Below are 24301 nucleotides of genomic sequence, written 5' to 3'. Positions count from 1 at the left end.
AGACCACCGTACACAATAGACCAGGGGTGTCCAAACTTTTTTCAACGGTTTTCACCAAGGGCCATATGCAGTAAAATACACAAACAGCCGGGCCACTCACTCGAAGTGAAGTACGTATTGCCTCACCTGGTTTATTTAAGTAAACAAAGTATATTTTTGGAATTTGCTGCAGATCAATTAAAAATGGATTGCGGGGCACAGTTGGCCCACGGGCCACAGTTTGGACACCCCTGCAATAGACAGACATTATCCATATACTTACATCTTCCAGTCAGCTTTTTTTTTTTGTCCCTAGTCATATATATGAGTAGATAACTAAGAATTACCACACATCCAAGGGAAGTATCTAGTATGAAAAAAAGAGACTAAAACAAACAAACAAACAAAAAAAGCAAGTCGAAGGGAAACAGAGTATAAAAGAAACTTTTCTAAAGTTATTAAGATCTTCAGATAAGGCATCCATGAAATAAAAACAGAATACAATGAAATAGGACATCCTGAAAATTAAAATGAGCTGTTGGAAATTAAAAATATGATAGCAGACCTGAAAAACTCTTTAGAAGTATTAGAAGATAAGGAAATATTGAAAAATAGAGGACAAATCAAGGAAGGTCAGCATCAGAATTATAAAAATTTCAAAATAAGAAACAGAAAATGGGGGGGGGGGGTTAAATCAACAACAAGAACATTTTTTAAAATCCCAGAACTGAAGATTATAAATCGCTAAATTGAAAGAGTCCTGTTGAGTACCCCAGCAAAATGGATGAAATTAACCCTCAGGGTACATCGTGAAATTTTATACGAACATATGAATCGACAAGCTTGCATAAAGAAAAAAAGCAGGTCACATACAAAGGATCGAAATCAGAGTGGCTTTAGACTTCACCACCACAGCAGTACTGGGAAATGAGATACCAATGAAGCAGTGCCTTTGAGATTCTGAAAGAAATTATGTCCAGTCTGTAATTCTATACCCAGTCAAACTAACTAATGTGACAGTAGAATAAAAAGCGTTTTGGATGCAAAGTCTCAAAGATTACCTCCCACACACTTTCTCCACCAAAATGAGTTGTAAAGCAAGAAAGAGGAAGACACAGAATCCAGGTGTCAAAATTCTTGGGAGAAAGGTGAAAGAAATTCTTGAGAAGAAGGTGAAAGGGAGCCCAGAATGCCCTCTGTACACCCAGGTGGAGGTGACCCATACAGACTGGAGCAGGCCAAAGTGGAAATGATAGAATACCTGATGGGGATGAATGTATTGAGAGTAGATTAGACAACTGAAAAAGAATTAGGAATAAACAGATAGAAAATTAAGCATGTGAAAGAAAAGTGACAGTTATTAATTGTAGGAAAAGCAAAAACTTAGGCATTGTCATTAGTTACGCATTGCTGTATAACAAATTATCCCACAACTTAGTGTCTCAAAAGAACAATGCCAGTTTCCATTGGTGAGGAATTGGGGAGTGGTTTAGCTGGAGAGTCTGGCTTGGGAACTCTGAAGATTACGAGTCAGTGCATCTGCCAGAACTGCAGTTTTCTGAAAGCTTGGCTGAGGCTGAACAATCTGCTGGCTGCCCTGTGTAAGAAGGAGAATACATCCCATTATGCTCCTAATAGTTTACTTAATATTGACCTAACCAAATCACAATATAACTCTGTTGAGAAGGGGAGTTGCAGTTGTACCTTTGTGCTATAGGGGTGGAGACCCAAAAGAGGTTTGTTTTTTTAGTTAAATCTTCCCCTTCCAAAATAAAAAGTCAACAGCTAGTGCCTAAAACCTAACACTCAAGAAGTAACAAATACAAGCATTTATGCGGAGATGCAAAGGTGCAGACCAGATACCCAGCGGAGTTAAAGTACTTGTGTTGGCAAATGAGAGGGTGCCTAGAGCCTAATATTAATATTTTATTCAACAAACCTTGGTGTCTTATTCAACTATGCACATGTATAACTTTGATAAAAATAAACCTTAGGTTAATACAAGGAAATCAGAAAAGTAATACAGTAAATATAGGTGAAGTTTTATATTAGGGTGAGGGTCTTTCTCTCAGTGTGATGACACCAAAAAAAGAAATCATAAAGGAAGAAGAGACATTTGCTAGATTTGACTTCAGACTAATCAGAATTTCTGTACCTTACACACACACATTCAAAAGGGAAAGGCAAACCGCAAGCCAGGAAAAAATCCTGATAAACAGGCCAAAGGGCTGCTGGTAAGATGTAAACTATTCCAGTCTTTAAAAAAACATTAATTGTTTTCAATCTGTCTCTAGGGCAATTGGCAAATGTTTCAAAGCATTGAACATGTATATGTCCTTTGACCCAGCAATTCCAATTCTAAGAATTTATCCTATGTGACTAATCCTTGATGTGCACAAAGATTTAGCTATTAGAATTTTTGTTTATAATAGAAGAAAAATTTGAAATAGTTGAAGTGACCACCAATAAGTGATGTGGGTTACAAAAATAAAACTAGTAGTACAGGTATATGAATACTAGGTAGCTCTTAAAAGTCAGGCCGATGAAAAGTATATATTGACATATAAAAACATTCATGATGGGGGCTGGCCGGTTAGCTCAGTTGGTTAGTGTATGATGCTCGTAACATCGGGATTGCTGGTTCGATCCCCGCATGAGCCAGTGTGAGCTGCGCCCTCCACAACGAGGTTGAAACAACTACCTGACTTGGAGCTGATGGGTCCTCGAAAAACACACTTAAAGTTTAAAAAAAAAAACATGATGTTCCCTCTATTTTAAAATTTTATGTAAATTTGCACATATACACACATGTATGTACACACTTGAAATTCAGGGTATTAGTGTTTATTTTTCTTTGGGATGGTGTGTGTGTTTGTCCTTCGTGTTTTCCAAGTTTTTGACACTAATCAGGTGTTATTTTTGTAGTCAAGAAAACAAACAAGGGATTTTTTCAGTTTATTTCAAAAATATGAAAAGTGCAAAGAAAAAAACAGTAATCATATTCTCACCTCCTAGAATTAACCACTACTAACCTTTCACATGTTTGCTTCAGTTTTTCTTTTCTTTCTGTAACTTTTTAAAATTAACACTAAAACAATAACCTTGGTTATGTTTTAGATAGGAGACTGTGGGGTGCTTTGGATTTTTTTCCTTCTTTTCGCTCCCCTCCCCCCCGCCCCATTCTGTCTTTTATACTTTTCTGTATTTCTCAAGTTTTCTCTGATGATCATGTTTTTACTTTTTAAAGGGATTAGCTGTTCTTTAAAATACATACAGTTCTTTAAAATATATACAGTCGGCCCTGTCTAGCCTCAGGTTTCGCATCCCAGGATTCAGTCAACTGCGTGTTGAAAACTGTATCCACGGATGCGGAGGGCCGACTGTCCGTTGTTCCCTGCCATTTGTACGAGGGACTTGAGCATCAGCAGGTTTGGGTATCTGCAGGGTTCGTTCCTGGTGCTGCTGTGGACAGAATGACCCTGGGTCAGTCACTGAAGCTCTCCAGATCTGCTTTCTCGTCTGAAATGAGGGGGTTGAACTGGAAACATTTCTATGGTAACTTACAGTTCTAAAAATACTGTGATTCTAAATTAAGATTTTGAGAGAAGCTGTGGCACCACAAATAATGGACTCTTAAGTTTCTAATTTCTTGGTACCTAGTCTGTAGCACTAGATTCCAAGTTAGAATCATTTTGAAGACCACTCAGAATCCTTGAGCATTCTCATCCTACTCCCCATATTCTTGGAACAGAGATTCCATTTAGAACTGAAGTTTTAGATAAACTGAAGGGACCGTCTATTCTAACTCCTTTGTTGTTGTTTTTGTTATTATGAAATTTATTGCAGTGACGTTGGTTAGTAAAATTATGTAAGTTTCAAGTGTACATTTCTATACTACATCATCTGTATATCACAGTGTGTGCTCACCACCCAGAGTCAGTTCTGTCACCATATATTTGACCCCCTTTTCCCCCTTCAACCATCCCCAACTCCTTTATTTTGTAGTGTAAGAAACTGAGCTCCAGAGAGATGGTAATTTGTCCAAATCACAAAAGTAGTCAGAGGCAGAGACCAGGTTCCCTGATTCCTGATCTGGAGCTTTTTATACCACAACGTGCTTCGTGCAGAACAGGATCGATCTTTTCACAATGCCACCAGGACCTCATTTGCACTGTCACCAAAATGGTCCTTGCGGGCAATTGTTCACATCCAAAACCATTGTGTCAGTCAACTGCAGTCCGATTTGGGGGAAAGTAACTGGGGGCCCAGGGAGGGGACTGAGGAGCTCATCTCCCCTTAACCTTTCCTCTTTAGGTCCAAGAAAGGGAAATGGCAATTTCATTTTTTCTTGCCTTTTCAGTTCGATAGCTTACCTTTCCCCCTGGTAATTATATAGCCAGAGATTATTTGTTTACAGAAGCCATGTGAAATCAGCCATCCCCCAAAGGGTTAACGCTCCCAAATTACGGGGTGGGTTAACAATAAACAGGATGTCCTCCAGAAATTAAATTTAAACCACTGTGACTCAGGCTGGCCCATCCTCTAACCAGATCACTGTCTGGGGTTATTATCGGTGGTTAATTATACCGTTGGGTTTAGCAACAGCGTTGGTCAGTTTGGGCCAAGAGAAGCCAGGCTCTGGGAGAAGGGGGTGTGGAGGGAAGGGGTCTGGTGGAGGGGGTGGGTGCAGAGTGGAAGCGGGAAGTTTGAATGAAAGAGAGAAAGTAGTGGAGTGGTGGTCTAACCTGTGCCCCCAGGGCTCCTGCTGTGGCCCTCTTCCCTGAGCTGGTGCCCAGCCTGCTTGCCTCACTCCTCCCTGGGGGGCTGAAGCCGAGCTGTCTGTAACTGCTGGGGTGCACTGTGTGCTTTCTAGCCTGGCCGCACTGCTTTTCTCAGAATTGTAGAATCACAATTTTCAGTGCCTTAAGGAAGCTCCTAGATTATCTAGTTTAACCCTCTTGCTTCACGGATTAGGAAATGAAGGCACAGGCCAGTGGTTACCTGCTGAAAGAGCAGCGTGTGCAGGGGAGGTGGAGGCAGGGCTGGTGCTCAAGCTGAGATACCTAAGCAGTGACTATCCTCCCGTTAAGCCAAGCTGTCTTCCATTTCCAAGTGGGGAATGTGAGGTGCAGAGCTTCCTAGCAAGTTCAAGGCAGGCTTGGGCTGGGTTTTAGATTCTTCCCGGAGTTAGCTGCACTTAGATTTTGTCAGTTCTCATGGGAAATAACCCAGCCTGGCTGGTCCTTGATGCTCCTACAAGTTAAGTCGTCATCGCTCCCCAGCCATAGAAGCTCTTCAGATGCAGTTTGTCCCTCTGTAGAGAAGGAGTGAAGCACCTAATATAGATGATACGTGGCTTTTATGGTGTTTTTAATGTTATGTTTTCAAGGATGATAGCGATCCAAGTGAGCCTGTAATTTCTGACTTTGCAGCTCCTCAAGACACAAGGTTTATGGTGACTGTTACTTGTCCAGTATCTCCCCTTTCCTGCCTTGACCTTGGCAGGGGATTTAAACAATGGCCTGTTAGTAGGAAAGATGCCGTGGGGCAAAAGGCGGTGCCCAGGACATCTGTGTGACACAGTCCGCGGGAGGCTGACTGTCCCAGAGCCCGCCGGGCTGCTCCGCATCCTAGACCCACAGGGACGTGGTTCGAGCGGCGGGGAGCGAGCCGCGGCCACTGGTCTTTACCCTCCTGGAGGGCAAGTGGCCTGTACTTCATCAGTTCTTTTCAGCTACATCCTTCCCCGTTTCTCCTAATATCCCCCTGTGTCTCTTTCTCTTACAGGATTCCTTTCAAGATTGGGCAGCCCAAGAAACAGATTGTCCCCAAAACAGTGAGTAACCCGATTCTTTTATTCTGAGAGTCCCTTCTGTCTCACGCGGCCTTCGCATAGAAGCAGGGCATTGACTCAACAATCCTGGGGCTCAGAAGAAGGCAGAACCTAGGTCTTACCATTGGAGCTCCACAACCTCGCATAGACCGGGGCTTGCAGGGACCTCTGGTCCTGGGACATTCTGCCCATCTCTGGGATTGGTTGCACAGTTGGCGCGTTCCTAAGAGGGCACCTGAAACAGACCGCTGCCAAGGACACATCCCAGGAGGCCTTTATCCCGGGCCTCTTCAGGCCGTGTGAAAGACCAGGAAGCTTCTCCCGGGCCCCAGGCCCCGGGTCCCTTTCTCTGCACTGTTAACTGCATTCCTAGCCAGGACCCAGAGTCACTCAGTCACTCAGCATGGGGGGGAATAATTGAATCCAACCCCCCTTGTAAGCCCACAGTTTCTATCCCTATTTTCTCTCTAGAAAGGGATGGGGAAAAAATCATAGCTTCTTAGAAAGTTGCAGCTGGAAGCCCTTAAGAGATCATTTAGTCCAACCTCCTGATTTTTCCTGATGAGGAAACCAAGACTATGGCATTTCAGTGACTTGTTAAGGTTAGAGAAAGCTAATGCTGACAGAGCTGGAATTAGAACTCACGTCTGAGCCTCCGTTCAATATCCCTTCCATTGCTTTATGCTGCCTCCCTCAGGCAGCATAGGTTTGGGGGTTCTAGTAAAGAATGGCCGCTTCAGCCCCCTCACCCACACCTCTGAGCGAGGCTCTTGGTGTTAACGTGGGAGATTGTAACTATAGGGCATCTCCCGTGACCGCTCCAGGAAGCCTGTCATCCCAGCCCCAGGCGGTTCTCCTTGTCTGAATAACCTCATCCCTCCTTGGCTCAGGACTCAGAACTACAGGAAAGATGTTGCTTCCATTGGCGGGAAGGGGAACTCAGCACACATCTGACCAATGGCTCTATCTTTGGGGAGTCCAAAGTGAGGTCACTTAAAAGGAAATGGGCCCGTGTTAAAAGCGCCCTCCTGTTTGCAAGCAAAGGCAGGCCGAGGACAGACTGAGAGTTGACCTCCCATGCAGAGGCTGACCATCTGTGGAGGCTCTCGGCTGAAGCACAGAGGATCTGGGCGTACAAAACGCTGAGCTCTGGCCGGCTCCAGGAAGTGGGAAGGTGTGGCTTTGAGTCTCCAGAGTTTAATCCAGGGCAGATCTGAAAGGGAAGTGGTTTGGAGAAGGGTCTTCTTTTCCCAACACTCACTACCAAAAAACAATAAAGCAAAACAAACAAACAAAAAAAGCAACTCCCCAACCTTGATCAAGGTGGCCTGTCCTCCACAGAAAAGTAGGAGCTACAATGCAGTGTCTAGCTTCTTTGCCAGAGTTTGTTGATGGAAAGATCTGTGGGTGTTTTAGTCTGAGGAGTGGCAGGGACTCCCCAGGGGGAGGGCAGATGCACAGCCTGAGAAAACCCTCGCCTGTGTGGCCCTCCATGGGCTGTGGCTCCCTCTCCCCTTCCTAGCATCAGTCTCTCTCGCTCGCTCGGGATGGAACTGTGGTCCTTAACTGTGGCATCACCCCGCCCCTCGCCCCCCAGCACACTGGGCCTCAAGTATTGGGTGAGAAATGGAAGGCTCCCTGCTTAGATTCCCATCCTGGCTCTGGTGTTTTCTGTGTGACCTTAGGCAAGTTCCTCACCCTCTCTGAGCCTCACTTTTCTTCTTTATGAAGGGAGGGGATGCTGGGACCTGTGGCCTTGATGTCTGATGAGTCTCACGTGAGGTGACGTATAGGCAGCAGTTCACACAGTGCCTGGCACATAGTAAGACCTCAATAAATCCTGACTACATCGCAGAAAGACAGTCAGTTTGACTCTTTATAAACCACCAAGGACTCTGCTGGTCCCAGCAGCTAGATTCCCCAGTGCGTGAATTGCAGGCTGGGACAGAGTTATTGGCTTCCTCAACTCCCAGGCGGCACGGAAGTATCTGCAGCAAGACCTGCCTCTTCAGCGTCTTGCCCTCCACCCACAGGCGCCCCCCCCCCGACCCCCCAACCAGTCTGGGGCTGTCTCAGCATCTCCACAGCTGTCCCCAACAGTGGTGACACACTCTGTTGTTCGTATCCAGGCACTTCCAGGGAGGGGAGCAGATGGGGCTGACTGGGTTATTGGAAGTCACGGCTCCCCTGTCATGGGAAGAAATGCTCATGTTATCTTCAGGGAGTTTCGGGAGGTTTTTGGCTCAAGGCACCTAACTGTCAGACACAAAGAAAGCATTGTGTGTCTGCCCTCACCGTTCTCCTGTGCCCAGGTTATTAACGCAGATTCCATTATCGTCACGGCCGTGGCTGGAATGGCAGGTTCTCTGCAGGCGCTGACCAGTGGCACTGAAATGGACGAACAGAAGCCCCCCACCTCCCCACCTCATTCCCCTCTGCCCCCCTCCCCGCCCCGGTCCCATCAAGTAGCTGGAGCAGCTTAGTGTGGCTAAAAGAAGTTGTGCTTCCCTCTGTAGCCTGGGAGGCTGGGAGAGCCCTCTGAAGTGAGGGTTGCCCTGGGTCTTGCACACAAAGGAAAGCGCACACCTAGACTCCTAGCTAGGTGTGTGCTGGGAAGTCAGGCAGAAGAGAGCCCCACCACATGGAGCCTTCACTTGAGAAAGATTTCCAGGTGCAAAGTGGAGGGGCCCTCAGCCCCACTCCTGTCCTATTGTAACGTGCCAGAGGGAGGCTGCTTTCTTCCCCCCACCAGCAACCTTACAGAAGGGCGCCTCAGCTGGCCTCGTTTTCCGCTTCACCGGGAGTGTAGGTTTGGGTGGGAACTCAGCCCATTCATTCAGTGAACAAGTCCTGAGCTCCTGTCACATGCCGGCCTGGCTCGGAACTGGGGAGAGCGGTGCGCTGTCCATTCCCTCCCTTCCACCCTGAGCTTTCTAGATTGCAGGCAGTGGGGAGCTGCTGAGGCGGTTGTCCTGTGCTTGATTCTCCCTGCGCTAACCCCATCCCCCCCAGCCCCCCCCACCCGCCCGCCGTGACCTGCTGACAGCCCCGCACATGTGTTTACGCTTGCATTGTTGACTGGGGTCCAGCTGCTTTTTTGGCAGAGGCATCAAGCATTCAAAGATGTTCAGATCTTTTGTGTTTGGCTCTTTCCCTCAGGATGGATAGACCTTGGAATGAGACCCCGGTGTGTCCCTGTTTTCCCCTCTGAGGGGCTAGAATCCTGGTGGTATCCCTCGGGATCTTTCCCCAGTGAAGGAGAGAGATCTCAGGACTGTGAGCCATAGAAGCAGCCCACACCTGCCTACCAGAAGCAGAGGAGGTGAAACGTTCATGACCTTCTCTTAGGCCGTTGGGTGGCCTTGAGCGGCATGAAGTCCAAGGACCAAGCTCCCACCCCGACACGTCCTAGCTTCTAGTGTGAGAACTCAAGTTTCTCATCAACCAGAATGATCCAAGCCCTTAGGAAACCTGCAGTCCTTCTCTGTGCAAGTCCAAGCAGTCCCAGCCAGGGAGACCAGGTGTGCTCTGACATCCCACACACATCAGCACACTCAGGGATTGCAACAGAGCGCCGGGAGCCAGGGCTGCAGCTCGGGCGGGCTGGCAGGCGCCCGCCTCCCCTCTCGGAGCACCTAGTCTGTGTTCTTAATCTTCAGGAGAGCTGCATTCTGGCCAACACATCTTTCATTTTAATTTTTAATTTCATCTTTTTTGGGGTGAAAAAACCACTTTTACTATGTAAAGACTATGCTCAGCTGTCACATCCTACGAAGCAGGAAAGGAGAAGCGTTCCGGAAGGGAGGCCCCAGCACAGCCCCCAGGCACAGGACTTCAGGCTTAGCCCAAATCGGGGGTATCCTCGCTATCCGTGGGCCACGTGCTTTGTGCTGCTTCTCCTCTCCACCAGAGGGTCGCAGACCAGTCTGCACCCACACTGCAATGGTCCTCTCACCACCCCAGTGTGGAGGAGGAGCAAGGCAGCGCCATCCATCGTGGGCCGGGCTCCCTGCTCTGCGCCCCACACCTACTGCTGCAATCCCCCCATCAGGCCTGGGAGGCTGATGCTGTTACCCCGTTTCCTTGTCAGCCCCTGAAATTTATGTGGGGTGAGGCCAGATGCAATATCCCGTTTTATTAGACAAGAAGCTGAGACTCAGAAATGTTAGGAAATGTTTTTAATGCTGCACAGTTATTAGGTTGGTGCAGAAGTAATTGCGGTTTAAAAGGTTAAGAATAGTTGCAAAAGCCACAATTAACTTTCGCACCAACCTAATAGTCTCAGTTCATGTTTTATCTGTCTCTGTCTGTTCCTCTCCCCACCTTCCTCCCAGCGCTGTTGGAAAAAGGACTTGACTTGACCAACCTCAGTGCAGACACTGAAGGGCCCCAGGAGGCCCCTTTGCTCCAGAACAAATCTCCCACCTGAAGTCGCACCAGAGACATTTAGCTATGACTGAATCCTGTCCAATTATAAATCCTTTGCAGTAGGCAACACTTTCAACTCTTAGCGGGCATATATACAGAGGGTGCCAGAAAAAATGTATACACATGTTAAGAAAGGAAAAAAGTGTATGAAAATTGTAATAACATATACCGATAACAAAAGATGAATACAGGTCGTGTGTATACAATTTTTTGGCAGCCCCAGTATATGCTTTCAGTAGGAGTGAATTGTGACCTTTTTGTTAAGAGCAGCTTTTGATGGGTCATCAGGAAGGCGATGATGAAAATGTTGGGTTCCTGGATAGAGAAAGAGTGGGTCTGCTGAAAAGAGGGGGAAAGACTGTAGGGTAGGAGGCTGGGGCACCATGCGAGGTTTTTTGGGGTTTTTTTATTTGTTTTGGTATTACAGTCTTGCTTTAATTTTTCAGTTGCAGTTGACATTCAATATTATTTTTATACTAGTTTCAGGTATACAGCATAGTGGTTAAGACATTTATATGATTTATGCAGTGATCTTCCCAATAAGTCTAGTACCCACCTGGCACCGTACATAGTTATTACAAGGTGAAAGCATTAAGAACTACAAGTTGGTAGTTACAAGATAGTCACGGGGATGTAAAGAACAGCATGGGGAATATAGTCAATAGTATTGTAATAACCAATGGCGAGTTCTACCTCACAGCTTGGTGTAAGGATCTAGACGCTAGGATCATAAAGTAAGGAAAAGACCATGGGTTCCTGCTTCTAAATTTTCCAGTTCAGAAGGTGACACATCGTGCCATGAGGACCTCAGCTGAGTCGGCTCCGTGTCATTCTCTCCCTGCACCCGCCTACGCCCTCCACAGGGCTTCTCACCGCTGCAGTTGTGTGTGTGTGTGTGTGTGTGTGTGTGTGTGTGTGTGTCAGAGAGAGAGAGAGAGAGAGAGAGATCTCCCCCACCAGGGCCTATGTCTGTGTTAGACACCAGGGTATCCCTAGCACCTGGCAGAATGCATTGCGTTTAATAGGTGCTCATTAAATGTTTGTGGGATGAATGGATGTAGTTTTTTAAAAAAAGACCTTAACTAGGAGTCTGAATTCTAGCCTTGCTTTGCCACTCAGTAGCCCTGCGTCCTTATATATCAGTCACATCCTCTCTCTGGGCTTCATTCTCCTCACGTGTAACATGAAATAGTTGGCCTGAATAATGTCCTGCTCTTCTGTGACTTCGTCAAGTTTACCGAAATCCAAACGTGGAGTGTGACGTTGATAGGATTTAGAGTACTCTTTCCCTGGGGCACCGTTGATGGAAGGGCCTGCTGGTGAAGAGCAGCGGGGCTTTGACAGTTTCTGGAAATTTGTACTCCCTGACCTTCAACCTGGAACGAGAGTGAAAGTCAGGATGTGGGACTCTCACTGGCAGGGGTCTCAGGGGAGCAGCCAAGAAACCATCTTTCTTAGGTCATGGCTTTAATTCCTCAGCAAACGCCTTTCTCCCTTTTGGTGGCATGACGGTTAAGAGCACAGGCCTGGGAGCTCGGCCCCTCATAGTGGCTGACCCTGCACAGGTAACTTCGCCTCTGCCCCCGTGGCCACCTCAGCGCAGGGAGGGCCGTAAGTACCCCTGCCTCCTGGCTGACTTGTGGAGGAGAAGGCCTGGCTCGTGGAAGCTCACAGGGAGCACTCGGTGAATGTAGCTGGTTTTACTTCTCCAGCAGCCTCAGCCCAGAGGCTCCACAGGCGGCCAGGGAGTGGTACTGCCTCTGTGGAAGAGAAGGAAGGAGAAACATCTCGTCCCCTCCTTTAGGCTCTAAGATGTCACTTACTTCACAGCCCACCCCCCTGAGAGCCATTGCCGAGGCCCGTCTTACAGAGGGGGAAATTCAGGCAGGGACGTACAAGTCACTTTCTTGACTTCACCTGATATGTAGGTGGCAGAATTGGGTCCAGGACTCACACCCATTTGGTTTAAATATTGCTGGCATTGGGCAAATCCGATAACTAATGAGGAACGTAGAGAGCCTTGCAGGAGCCAGGAGTAATAGTATTTGTGTTTGGTCCATCCCAGTGCCCAGAGAGCAGGTATATGATCGTTCTGGGTCTACCCTGATCCTAGCAGGTGGAAGGACCTGTGAGGAAACCGGTGACAGGGAGGTGACCTTCTGGGGCCTCAGACCTGCCCGTTTCCTCTGTGCCCTGGGGCCTCCCTGGCTGAGGGTCCGTCACATTCTGAGCAGCTCACCTGCCACAGGAGGGGAGGGTGAGAAGAGGGTCCACAGCTTCGCACCTCACTGCCTGTGGTGGAAGAACGGAGCCACAAACCGCTGATACGTGCCTGGCTGGCGCATCTAGGAGGGGAGTCTCTCGCCCTAAATCAAGCACTTAATTAATTTGGGAACACAGGCGTACTGTGTCATTACTGCCCTGCTGCTGCCTGTATGAACTGGACGGTATTGTTTCCACAGAAGGGGGAGGGCGTGGAGGGAGTGTCGGGAGGCTGGCAGATTTTTTCCAGCGTGTTGTCATTTCTCCAGTGATTGAGTTATCTATCTCGTTACAGGTGGAGAGAGACTTTGAAAGGGAGTATGGAAAACTCCAGCAGTGAGTGTCAAACCCCAGAAGGCTGGGGTGGGGGAGGGTCAGAGAAGGGCAAGCGCCTTCTGCCAGGTCTCACTTCCAGAACGGTTTTGTCTGCTCACCACCCGTTAGTGGGCTGGTCCCTGGCAGCCCTGGGCAGCTCAGTTCACCACCTGCCAGAAATCCCCCCCAAGTGATGGCTGTATGACCGTCGTTAATTCGTCGCCTGTGGGCGCTTGGCCTCATGCAGAGCTTGTAGTGGCCCTTCAGTTGATGGGGGGAAAGCCCCACAGAGAAGGGGCTGTTCTCCCCCTGACAGACATTCCAGAGTGTCAGGTTGGGCTTCCCTCAGGTAGATGGGAAGGGGGCCAAGAGCCAGTTGGCAATGCCAGGTGCCAGGCCTGTGCCCCTGCCTTGCAGGCTGGAAGAACAGACCAGGAGGCTGCAAAAGGACATGAAGAAGAGCACCGATGCTGACCTGGGTAGGTGGCACATCCCCCGATTCTGGCCAGGACAGGGTGGGACCCAGGTGGACGCCCTCCTCCCTCAGTCACCTTAGGGCTGGCTTTGAAATAAGTGCACTTACTAGATACCCAACAGATGTCCTGTGGCTTGAAGTCACTCTTCACTTGCAGACCCGACTCACCCCTCTTCCCGGGCACAGCAGCAGCCACCACAGCTGGGTGGAGTGCTGGCTTCTGTGGTCTGTGCCACAGAGCCTCAGGCCAGGCCCGTCCAGAGGACATGGGCACGTCTGGACATGACCGCCCTCGCTCCTGGCCCGCAGTATCTCTGAACTATGTGTGTCACAAGCCAAGGGTCTGCTTGTGGAGTCTGTCTTACTGTTTTGAAGTCAGTTCTGAGTTAGCTGAATGGCATCTTTCTTTATCATTCCCCACTGCCTTTCCAGTAAGGGCGATGCTCTGACCTAGTGCTTCTTTTCCTTCTCATTACTGTGTGTCATTGAAACCAGGGCTTGCATCGCTATACCAAATCTGGCTTTGTTTTGTCAATAAAGTTTTATTGGGACACAGCCACACCCACTCTTTAGGTATTGTTTGTGGCAGAGTTGAAGGGTGGCAACAGCCACCATGTGACCCGCCAAGCCTCAAATCTGGACTGTCTAGCTCTTTACAGTAGGTTTGCCACTCTGGGGTAGCGTACTGTGTTCCTTTGTCCCCCAAACAGTGCTGCCCTCCCAACCACCTGGAGAGGTGTTTTGTTTTTTTTAGTGCCTCCAGACTTACTGAATTAGAATGTTTGGAGCTACAAGTCTGCATTTCTTGCAGCTTCCCACCCAGACAACTCTGTTATAACCCAGAGTTTGGCACAATGTCATTGCAACAGATAAAGCTGCCCCAAAGAGCTACCCAGAACAGTGTCAGATGGTCAGGAATGAACGTTGTGCAATAAGGACTAGTGTCTTGCGGCTCTGTAGTACTTGGTGGTTTGGATGGCCTGCGGCCATGGGTGGAGGTCACCTGGGGGCAGGCCTCTGGACTGAGGGAGGACAGGGAGTCCTGAGGACAAAGCCTGGAAGCCTGTCTCTTCACAAGTTCACCGAGCTTTGACTTCTTACAGCCATGTCCAAATCTGCTGTAAAGATATCCTTGGACTTGCTATCCAATCCCCTCTGCGAGCAAGACCAGGATTTTCTGAACATGGTGACAGCGCTGGACACGGCCATGAAACGGATGGACGCCTTCAACCAAGAAAAGGTGACTGGGGTCTGAACCTCCCTCCCCCTTCTCGTGGCTTCTGTCTGGAGGAGCTCCTGCATGGAGTCCTCCTCTCTGGACGCCTTGTGCCCACGCCCTGTGAGCTCTTTCCCAGCCCTGTGACCTGCTTCCCCGGGTTCCCATGAGCTCACATCACACACTGAGGCCACGCGGGAGACGCAGGTCAGCTCTGCCCACCCGGTCTCCTTCCTGAGCCAGGCCAGTCTCGGCCTCGGCAGACAGCTGGTAGGACAAGAACTGACCAAGGGCAAGGACCAGGTGCTGCTGTGGCCCTTCAGGCTTCCCGGCTGCCATCTCTGCCCCACTCCAGCTGTAGTCAGGGCTGCTTGCCTTGCGTGTCCTGCTCTGGCCCCCTCCCTGCAACGCTCTCCGTGTACCCCTGACAGGAGCCTCTTCTCAGGAATGAGGAGCCTCTCCCTTTAGGAAAAATCTGGTTTCCCCCCAGTTTTGATGTCATTGGGCTTTTCTTTTGACAGGTGAACCAGATTCAAAAGACTGTGATTGAACCCTTAAAAAAGTGAGTAAAGGTCATCTGGGGATCATGGGCCTCGGGGGACTAGGCTCAGGGCGCTTATTAGGGAGGCAGGTCAACAGGTCACTTGGGGACGGAACATCATTTCTAGTAGCCTGTCTCCAGCCTCATGTGGGGATGACAAGCTCAACAGAAACCCTGGCTCCGTGCTCGGTGGCCCGCCATCACCCTGACGCGCTCAGGGACGGATGGCAGGGCACTTGTGGTCCCCTCAGCAGCCGGCCATTGCTCCAGGGGTCATTTTGCCATTTCCCCTTTGTTCCTCATGAGGACCAGTGGGAGCAGAGCTTGCTGAATTAAGCTAGCAGAGATCTTGGCCAGCCCTCCGCGGAGATGAGCAAGGTCTTTCATCTCTCTCCGGCGGATTGGGAGAGCAGCTGCCTGCAGCACTCGGCTTTTGAAATGTGGGGGTGGCCGCCCCTGGGGAAGGGCGCAGCAGCGAGGTCCCGCCTGTGAAGGTCCCCTGATTCATGACCTGTGAGGGTCAGAATTCTTCTGTGAGACTCCTGTTCTGTCAGGCAGGCTCTGGTCAGTGATCAGACAGGCCTATTCCCCGGGTCCCCTAAGGGGCTGGGCCTTGCCTTGAAGCTCCCGAATCACTTCATCTTCTTCCCTGGCCTCTCCCAGGCAGCCTCTGACCTAGAAGGGCTCCGCTCCAGCCCGGCAGCTGCACTTTATTACCTCTCTGTGGTGGTCCCTGGCAGTTGCCTCACCAGGGCCGGGGTAATGAGGCTCCGCTAATTACCATTAGCCTGGATCAGAGCCCAGAGGGAGATGACAGAGCAGGTTTTGATCCTCCGGCCTCTAGTGCTGAGGTTGTTGAGCTCCTCAGTCCCTGTTCAGGGGTTAAGGGCTGGGGCTGGGGAAAGCTCTTTCTAAGCCAGGGGCTGTCTGGAAGCTCCACCACTGGGGGGATGCTGAGCCTGGTGCAAGAAGGGCTTTTTCCCCTCACCCCTGCACCACTGCTCCTTCCCCGGGCCCCTGGCCTGTAACCTTTGCTCATCCCCAGGTCACAGGGTCATGTGAGCAACTGGGTGGGAAGGACCATAGGCAGAGTAGAACTTGCCCACGGGAGTCCAGGGGCTGCCACACAGGCTGCCATGGGCACCCACGGCTGGCAGAGCTCGGCAGAGGACACCAGCTCAGAGAACAGGGGGACTGACTCCTGTCTCGATTTCACAACCAACGAGGCGGCCTTGAAATCTGATGCCTGGCTTCTGGAGCCAAGTGGAGAGAAATCCCGGCTGCTTCCCACCACCCTAGCAGCCCACCACCTGCCAGGAAGGTGGGTGAGTGGCAGAGGGGGCGGGCACCATCTCCGCAGCAGATCCGCTGACCTCTGTGTGAGCCCCGGGCCTGCCTGGCTGCCCTGGCTGGCTTCTGTGCATCCCAGAGCCGACATGCGATCTCCCCCGACCACATAAAACCGGCACTGCCTGTTGCCTCCTCTTGCCAGGAGAGCAGCTCCCAGGGACCCCAGCACCGGAAACAGGAAACTGCAGCTTTCCTGTCCTCTGATGAAGAACATTGCCACATGGCCACCCCACCGCCCCCAGCCTCCCCCCAGGGGGCTCGGCCTCTAATCCCAAAGTCTCTGGGCCATGTTCACATGGTCGGATGGGGATGCTTTCAATTTCCCTTTCCTGGTGGGTGGAAGATCCCGGCTGTGTGGGCACAGATTGAAGAATGGCAGGCATTCCCCACCAGGGCCGGCTGCTCCCAGCCCACCTCCCAGCCGGCCTCTTTCTGCCTCCCCCTTCCCCTCCTCCCTCTCTCACTGCCTCTTCACCCCACGCTTACCCAGGGGAGGCAGTTTGCTGTTGAACCTGAACACAGGCGAGAAACGGGCAGTCACCGACTCCCTGGTGTCGGCCTGGCCCCATTCTCCCATCTTTGAGGATAGACAGAGCTTAGGAACGTATGGTGTGGTGTAGAAGCCATGCCGGCATTGTCAAGGAAATGGACCTGGTATAATACCTGCCAGGGTGGTGGTGTGCCATAGATCCGGGAAAGTGCTAGACAGGCAGTGCCAGCCTGCCCCGACCGGGCCTGTGGCCATGGCCAGGTCCCTGCTTCTCTGAGCCTGTTTCCCCACCTGGCGCAAGGGAGCGCTACACCCAAGTCTTGGAATGGTGGTGTCAGTACTCAGGAGGGAGCAGGAGTGTCAGTGGCTGAAGTGGTGAGTTGAGCTGTGTGTGGAAGGCAGAGAATCTGTTGGGGCCCTGGCCCGAGGCCTTCCTATTCCACCTGCCTACTGATGGGTGGGGAGCTGGGCACAGAGGGTCTGACTGCCTAGCCTTGGTTCTTTGTGGCAGCCCGGTACAAGTGCAGACTTCATAGCTCAGGGAGAGCAGGGTCCCCCCATCCTTGCCAGGTAAAGTCATCGGGTACCTCTGTAGGGCCGCAGAGGCATGTCTGGGAGGGTCCAGGCACGGGACCAGCCTGTGCTCAACTTCACCTCCCTGCAGCTTCCCTCCCCGACCTCAAAGTGGAGGAAAGCAGTAAAGCACCCACATGGGGGGTCGGGAGGAACCCTGCTGCGGGATGAGTTCCTCTCCTCGTGCACAGCGCCCTGCTATTTATTTATATGTCCGACACATGGAGCTGGCAGTTTTTTCTGTTGCTTCTAAGTAATAAATGAGCGGTGCGGCCTCAGCAGGCAGTAAGCTGAGGCCAGGGATTACCGAGCCCTGGTCCCCCAGGCTCTCGTCAGCCACTCATAGTTCACTCGGATCTCCCCTGCCCAACCTTAGTTTCCCCACCTTAACGTCAGAAGGGCATGGCCCCTGGCCTTATCCCACGGGAGTCCCGAAGCCAGGGCCCAAAGCCCCTGGGTGCTAATTGATTGGTGATCCATGTACAGTGAACTAAGCCAGCTGAGCCTTCCATGGCCTCCAGGTCTGACTGACGGGTGCCACTGTGGGAGGCAGGAGTCATGGTGAAGAAAGGGTTTTCCTAGAGGGTCCAACAGGAACGGGAGCCCGTTCCCACTGCAGCCACTTCCTCCTCACAGAGGGCAGGTGCTCTTGCTTCTAGAAGGCTGAAGGGAGCATCCTGCAGACACAGCTGCTCTTACACCACCCATCCCCTGAGGGTTGCCTGGCACTGCATGGAACTCAGGAACCCGGGATCCATGCCTCACGCACCCCTCTGGGATCAGGACTCGGCCCTGAGGTTCGGTGTCTGTTTCCTGTGTGGACTGATCCAGTCCCTGCCTTTAGTCAGCTTTCCTGGTATAGCAGACCCTGGCCCTGGAAGTTACCCCTGGTTGACACCTGAGGGAAGTGGGTTATGAGGACGAGCCAACACACAAGTGCTCAGGGGTCAGAGGGTTCGAGAGCTGCTTGACCAGCCAGCATGGTGATAATCCCGCCTTGCGTCTAGGGGTGCTCCACACACACAGGGCTTCCTTCGGGGTGGTGCCCTTTCTCCTGAGGACATGCACTCACAGGGCTGGGCTTGTGGCAGGGCCGGGGACCGCTCCTGCGGCTTCCTGCCTGCCTTATTCTTCTCCCGTCTCTGTGCTCATACCTGCCCTGCATCCGACAGCCCGCAGGTGGACGGCAGAAGCCCAGGCACTGGGGCCACCCAGGCAGCGGTTGCTTCTAATGAGAGACTCAAGCTAGCTGCTGGTGGCCCCTTGTCCAGTTGGGGTAGACGGGGTGGTGGCGTCTCAGGCCCAACTGCACCTGCACCCTTGAGCCCCGTGCGTCTCAGCTGCTGGTAACACTCCTCCCAGGAGGGGTTGGGGCTCTCCTAGCAACTGAGACCCCGTCCTAGCAGCTGCTCCTCCCTGTGGTCTCAGCTGTTCGGACCTACGAGGGGGAGGGGGAGGTTCGTCCTGGAGCTGCTGGTCCCCACAGCCAGTTTGCTCAGTGCCGAGTAGGCCTACATCTTCTGCCTGGCAAATCAGTCATTAAAAAATATTGACTTGGTTACTGGATGAAGGGGCATGTGACTGAGGCTTCGGAGACGTTTGCATGGTCTTGCCCACTTTTGCATTTCCAGTTAGGGCATGAGCCCATTACAGAGACACCTATTAAGTTAGAATTCATTTTAAGTTGCCTTTCTCGGATAAGTCCTTGGTTTCATCAAAATCTGCCTGGACCTAAAGCTTTGTTTGGGCATTTAATGCCTTGGTGAAGTTTCTATTCTGTATTATTTGGCGAAAGTATTCATTACTCTTTTTTTTTTTTTTTCAATTGTGGAATATTGGGGAACAGTGTGTTTCTCCAGAGCCCATCAGTTCCAAGTCATTGTCCTTCAATCTAGTAGTGGGGGGCGCAGCTCAGCTCCAAGTCCAGTCACCGTTTTCAATCTTTAGTTGCAGGGGGCACAGCCCACCATCCCATGCGGGAATTGAACCAGCAACCTTGTTGTTGAGAGCTCGCGCTCTAACCGACTGAGCCATCCAGCAGCCCCAAAAGTATTCATTACTCTTACATCATGTGTACCCTTGACTTGTTGAAGCTTTTAAAAACCAAATTCATGGTCATGTCTCTCTGAGAGCCAGACTCGGAAATCACTACATGGTGTCTGAACAACCCACAGGTGACCCATGAGCTCAGACGCACTCCTGGCTCTGAGCTCGGTGCAAAGCTGAAATCAGCAATGCCCCATCCCCATCTTTCATCTTCTCTGGGGTGCTCCTGGAGGAACTGACTTTTCTGGTCCTGGGTCGCCCACTCCGGGCTTCGCAACCCCAGATAACCACTGCACTGTCATTTTCCTCCGTTGTGGGGCCGGGTCTCCACCAGCTGCATGGTAGACACATGGTAGACCCCCGTGGCCTCCAGCAGCTGACAGCACTGTCTGCCCCATCTCCTCCTGTCCTGTTCCAGAAAACCTGCGTGCAGGCTTTTGTTTGTTTGGGTTTGGTTTCTTTGTTTGTTTTTTTAGGGTTTTTTTTTTTTTTTTTTTTGCTTGTTAGAAACCTCTATTAGAAGTGTTGTTTTTTATTATTAAAGGATACTTGATACAATATTATACTAGTTTCAAGTGTATAACATAGTGATACGACATTTATATACCTTACAAAGTGATCACCACCGGAGTAGGTTTTGATTGCAATTCTGTCATCTGGTGGTGTCTGAGGTGGTGGGGAGGTACCAGGCAGAACAGGACACTTGAGTTCTCTGCTGAGCCATCACTGCCTCATTGTGACCTTAGACATGTCATCGCTCTGGCCTCAGTTTCTTTCATCCTTTAAAGGAAGGGAGTCTTCAGCTCTGCCGTGCTCCACTGCAGGTCTCTGTAGTGTGGGGCGGGTCCTATGAGGTGGCCGGGGAGGGACAGTGGCAGCATAAGTGGCATCATGCATTCCTGACCCACTGTGTCTTACTCGGGCCAGTGGCATGACCCTTAGCCCTGTGTTCTTTCCCTGACCTGACCCCAAGACAACATGAGCTCCATGGGGGCCAGGGCCCCACCTTTCTTGTTCACAGCGAAACCCCAAGACCTAGAACAGGGTCTGGCACTTAGTAGGCGCTCAGCATGTACTTTTGAGTGAACGATGAGCTGCCAGCCCATCACCCAACCCGGCCGTGTCGGCAGGTTCGGCAGTGTGTTCCCGAGTCTCAACATGGCGGTGAAGCGGCGGGAGCAGGCCTTGCAGGACTACAGGCGGCTGCAGGCCAAGGTGGAGAAGTACGAGGAGAAGGAGAAGACGGGGCCAGTGCTGGCCAAACTCCACCAGGTACTGAGGAGGGTGGGGCATGGCAGCGGGCCACGTGTCCTGTGTGGCAAGTGCCTCCTCCACCGGGGACCAGGACACCAGCTGCCCCGATACTCCCCCTCAATCCACACACCCAGTGCCCTCACCAGGGATACCAGGTCAGCCAGTGACAGTTGTGACAGCCAGGGTCTTGCTCCCCAGGCCCGAGAAGAGCTCCGGCCGGTACGGGAAGACTTCGAGGCCAAGAACAAGCAGCTCCTGGATGAGATGCCGCGGTTCCACAACAGCCGCCTCGACTACTTCCAGCCCAGCTTTGAGTCCCTGATCCGTGCGCAGGTAAAGCCGCTCCCACCTGCCCGGACACTGGCCCAGCAGCACTTTCCCTCAGGACACAGTCATGGGCATCTCTCATGCCAGCCCCCACTTCCCACACCGGAAGGGGACTTAGCCGTTCTCTGCCAAGACAGCCAGCCCCCACCCCTGCCCTGCCCGGGCACCACCCCAGTGGAAGCCAGGGGCCTCTGGTCGTTCGCTGGGATTTCTGTCTTTGGTTCCTACATGGCTCTTTGGTTAATGCCAGCCTAGGACAGAGTTCTTTGTTGTTGAACAGTTCTTCTCTCAAATTCTCTCTCTCTCATATTTTACCATGAGCAGCAAGAAGGAACCACCTCACCTCACTGTGATTGGCTGATTCTATGCTTGGTGTGCTCAGGCAGTCAGGACAGAGGCTACGGGGTGAAGGCCCTTTTCTGAGCACCCTGCACCCACCCCACATCCCCACCCTCGTTCCTCCTCTTCCTTTGGCGGGAGACCACGAGGTGTCTTGACTTGCAGCGACCCTTGGACCCTGGGGAGAGCCTTGCTCAGGGCCCCTTCAGGTGCCTGGTGCACCTCCCTTCCATTGGGAAAGGCAGGCCGGGCGTGGGTGGGCATGCACAGCGGTAACACTGGGACCAGGCAGCTGGAGGGTCAGACAGGCCAGCCGTGTGTCTCCCGCTACTCAAGGGTGTAAGGACAGAGTGTGACGGGTGTAGCCTTTGCCCGTCTCATCCCCAGCACCCTGCTGTCTTTCAGGCATTAGCAGGGATTAGTCCCCATTTGTAAACGAGAAAAGGTTGAGGTGCCAAAGCCAAGAGGTGTCCTCCACGTGGGACCCCCCAGCTGAGTGCAGGTGCTCCGCTCCCACCAGGTCACAAAGCTAGAGGCTCAGGGCCTCCCGGTGCCCCTCCAGCCCACGTCTGCTCTTGGCCTTGGCCTGGGTATTTGGCGCCCTCCAGTGGACACTGTCAGTCCTTGTAGCGTCCACAATCACAGGCGCCCAAGGAAAAGCCTGATTCCTTCCTCCCCACCTACCATGTATGGAGAGCACCCAAATCCATGGGGCCGCGTATTTGGAATCAGAAACCCTGAGCAGGATTGATGTTGGAGCTGGGACTCATTAATGCCTATATCCTTGGTCGCTAGGGGAGAATGAGGCAGAGAGCTAGCGTCTAGCACAGGGAGGTAGATATTCCCACAGCAGCCCCAGAGGATTGCCCCTGGAGGTGAGGGGTTCCTTCCAGCATCTTCACCCCGCTGGGCCTGGACTGTGTTTCAGGAGCCTGTACCTTCCCTTCTGCGCAGTCACTGCTCACTGCCAGCCCCCAGGCCCCTGAAGGCTGTCCTGCCCCCTCCATCCTGTTGCTCGGGGAGGAAGCTCCAGAGTATGAGGCTTTGGAGTGCCCAGGGTGAAGCAGTTTGGGGGCTCGGGATGCCCTGTCACCAGGCAGGGGTGGCACAGGGCGTTGCTGTCTCGTCAGCACCAGCCGCCCATTCCCACAGCTGCACTGCCATTAGTCACTGGAGAAGTGAGCATTCGTGACTCAGCCACGCAGCGCGGCTCTTGGCAGGGAGTGGGGGATGGGGAGGCCCTCCCCCAACACTAGCCCAGGCCCCTGTCCACTGAGGTGACAGCAGGATGTGAAGGCCTTGATTTAGCTCCCCCTCAAACCCAGCTGTGGGAGCCACTTTCCCAGAAGCAGCTCAGCTGCAGCCCTGCCACCACACTTACTGCTAGGCCTGGCCCTACCAGTAATGGCACTCCGAGTTTCTAGAGGAGGAGAGTTCCTTCTCCCCAAAGGCAACTTGATAAGGTTTAGGGCTGTTGAATAGTGTGGAACACATTCCTAGAAACACTTTCATTTGTTCATGAGATGGAGACTGAGGCAAAAATGGCCCGTCCTCCGGCCCTGGGCCTGCTCAGGCCCTGGGTCTAAGCAGCCCTCCGTCATCTGAGAGTTGCTGATGGGCCCCTGGTTCCTTACATGCCCCCACCTCATTCCTGTCGGCCTCTCCCGTCCCGCTCTGGGGCCCACATAGAAGGAAGCGTAGAACTAGTGCTATGGGAGCTTGGTGTCCGGGAACCCAGCCCCTGCTGACCACTTGCCTCCCACCCAGGTCGTCTACTACTCTGAAATGCATAAGATCTTCGGAGACCTGACCCAACAGCTTGACCAGCCCGGCCACTCCGATGAGCAGCGGGAGCGGGAGAATGAAGCCAAACTGAGCGAGCTCAGAGCCCTCTCTATTGTGGCTGATGACTGAGTCCCACCACGTGGGAAGACTCCTGGGATACAAGTCAGCCTCTCTAGTCTTTGCCCTTTTGAAGCTTAGGCTCAGGCATCTGCAAAGGCCCTGCCCAGAAGTGTGGGGCTAGTGGCTCTCACCCTACCTCACCAGCCCTATGGAAGGAGCCCAGCACCCAGAGCCCCAGGCAGGCTGCTATCTCCCCACCCATGAACAGGAGCCTGCACACAAGCAAGCAGCCTAGAAAAACCCAGGCAGCGGGTTATTTCCAGAACCGTCCAGTGCCTCCTGGCCCAGGGAGGCTCCGTCAGCTCACCTGCGGTCTCAGCCTTACCTTTGTGGTTGGGATGACACCTACCTCCAAGACCCATCCTGGGGAGTCCACCCACCCTGCTGCTTTCCCACTTCACTGCTTTTCTGAGAGGGCCACGCCTGCCCTGGGAAATGTGAGTGCTGTGGTCCTCCAGCCATGACCAACCCCACTCTAGCCTCCCAGGACAACAAAGGCTGGCTTAGCCTATTTCTATCCTTCAGGTCAAGTGCAGGGGCAGACCCAAGTCTTACAGTTTCCCTAGGAATGGGCTACAGTGGACTCAATCCATGTAAATAACCTACCACAAAAAAATGTCAGACCAATTCACAGGCCTCAAAGCAAGAACAATGGGTTTGTCTCACCTGAATATTTGGAATTTTATTTTTTCAAGTAAACTTTTCAATAAAATTGTCATGTATTATTGTGCTATAACTAAGGCAAGGAGGGGAGAGGCACGCCAGGTTTTTTCCCAGGTAATGCTGCCCTGCTGAGCTGGCAGGACCCCAACTACCTCCTCTCCTGATCAGCCACCATGGCGTCCAGTGCAAGGGGCTGCTCTTCTCCTACTGCCCCGCTCACCTTCTGGAAGTGACTACTTCTATCCTGTGGAGGCTGCGTGAGGGCCAGGAGGGAGGGTGGGAGCACAGGCAAACCTAGAAGAAGG

General features: G+C 51.9%; 1 protein-coding gene across 2 annotated transcripts in view; it reads left to right on the top strand.

Moving 5' to 3' along the window:
* The window catches only part of BIN3 (bridging integrator 3), a 38313-nt gene extending 14255 nt beyond the window's left edge, over window positions 1-24058 (top strand). For both annotated transcript variants that reach the window (XM_019714606.3, XM_074338236.2), the window contains exons 2-9: window positions 5767-5815; window positions 12798-12838; window positions 13235-13296; window positions 14396-14532; window positions 15030-15070; window positions 20639-20780; window positions 20961-21095; window positions 23196-24058. In XM_019714606.3, coding sequence (XP_019570165.1) covers window positions 5767-5815; window positions 12798-12838; window positions 13235-13296; window positions 14396-14532; window positions 15030-15070; window positions 20639-20780; window positions 20961-21095; window positions 23196-23342 — 754 coding nt within the window. In that variant the 3' untranslated portion in view covers window positions 23343-24058. The remainder of the gene's footprint in view (window positions 1-5766; window positions 5816-12797; window positions 12839-13234; window positions 13297-14395; window positions 14533-15029; window positions 15071-20638; window positions 20781-20960; window positions 21096-23195) is intronic.
* Window positions 24059-24301: the final 243 nt, after the last annotated feature.

This window comes from Rhinolophus sinicus, chromosome 15 (assembly GCF_057876585.1).
Source record: "Rhinolophus sinicus isolate RSI-liver-muscle chromosome 15, RSI-T2T, whole genome shotgun sequence".
Lineage (NCBI taxonomy): Eukaryota > Metazoa > Chordata > Mammalia > Chiroptera > Rhinolophidae > Rhinolophus > Rhinolophus sinicus.
The sequence above is the reverse complement of the archived record's forward strand: the minus strand, read 5'-3'. Positions and strand labels throughout refer to the sequence as shown.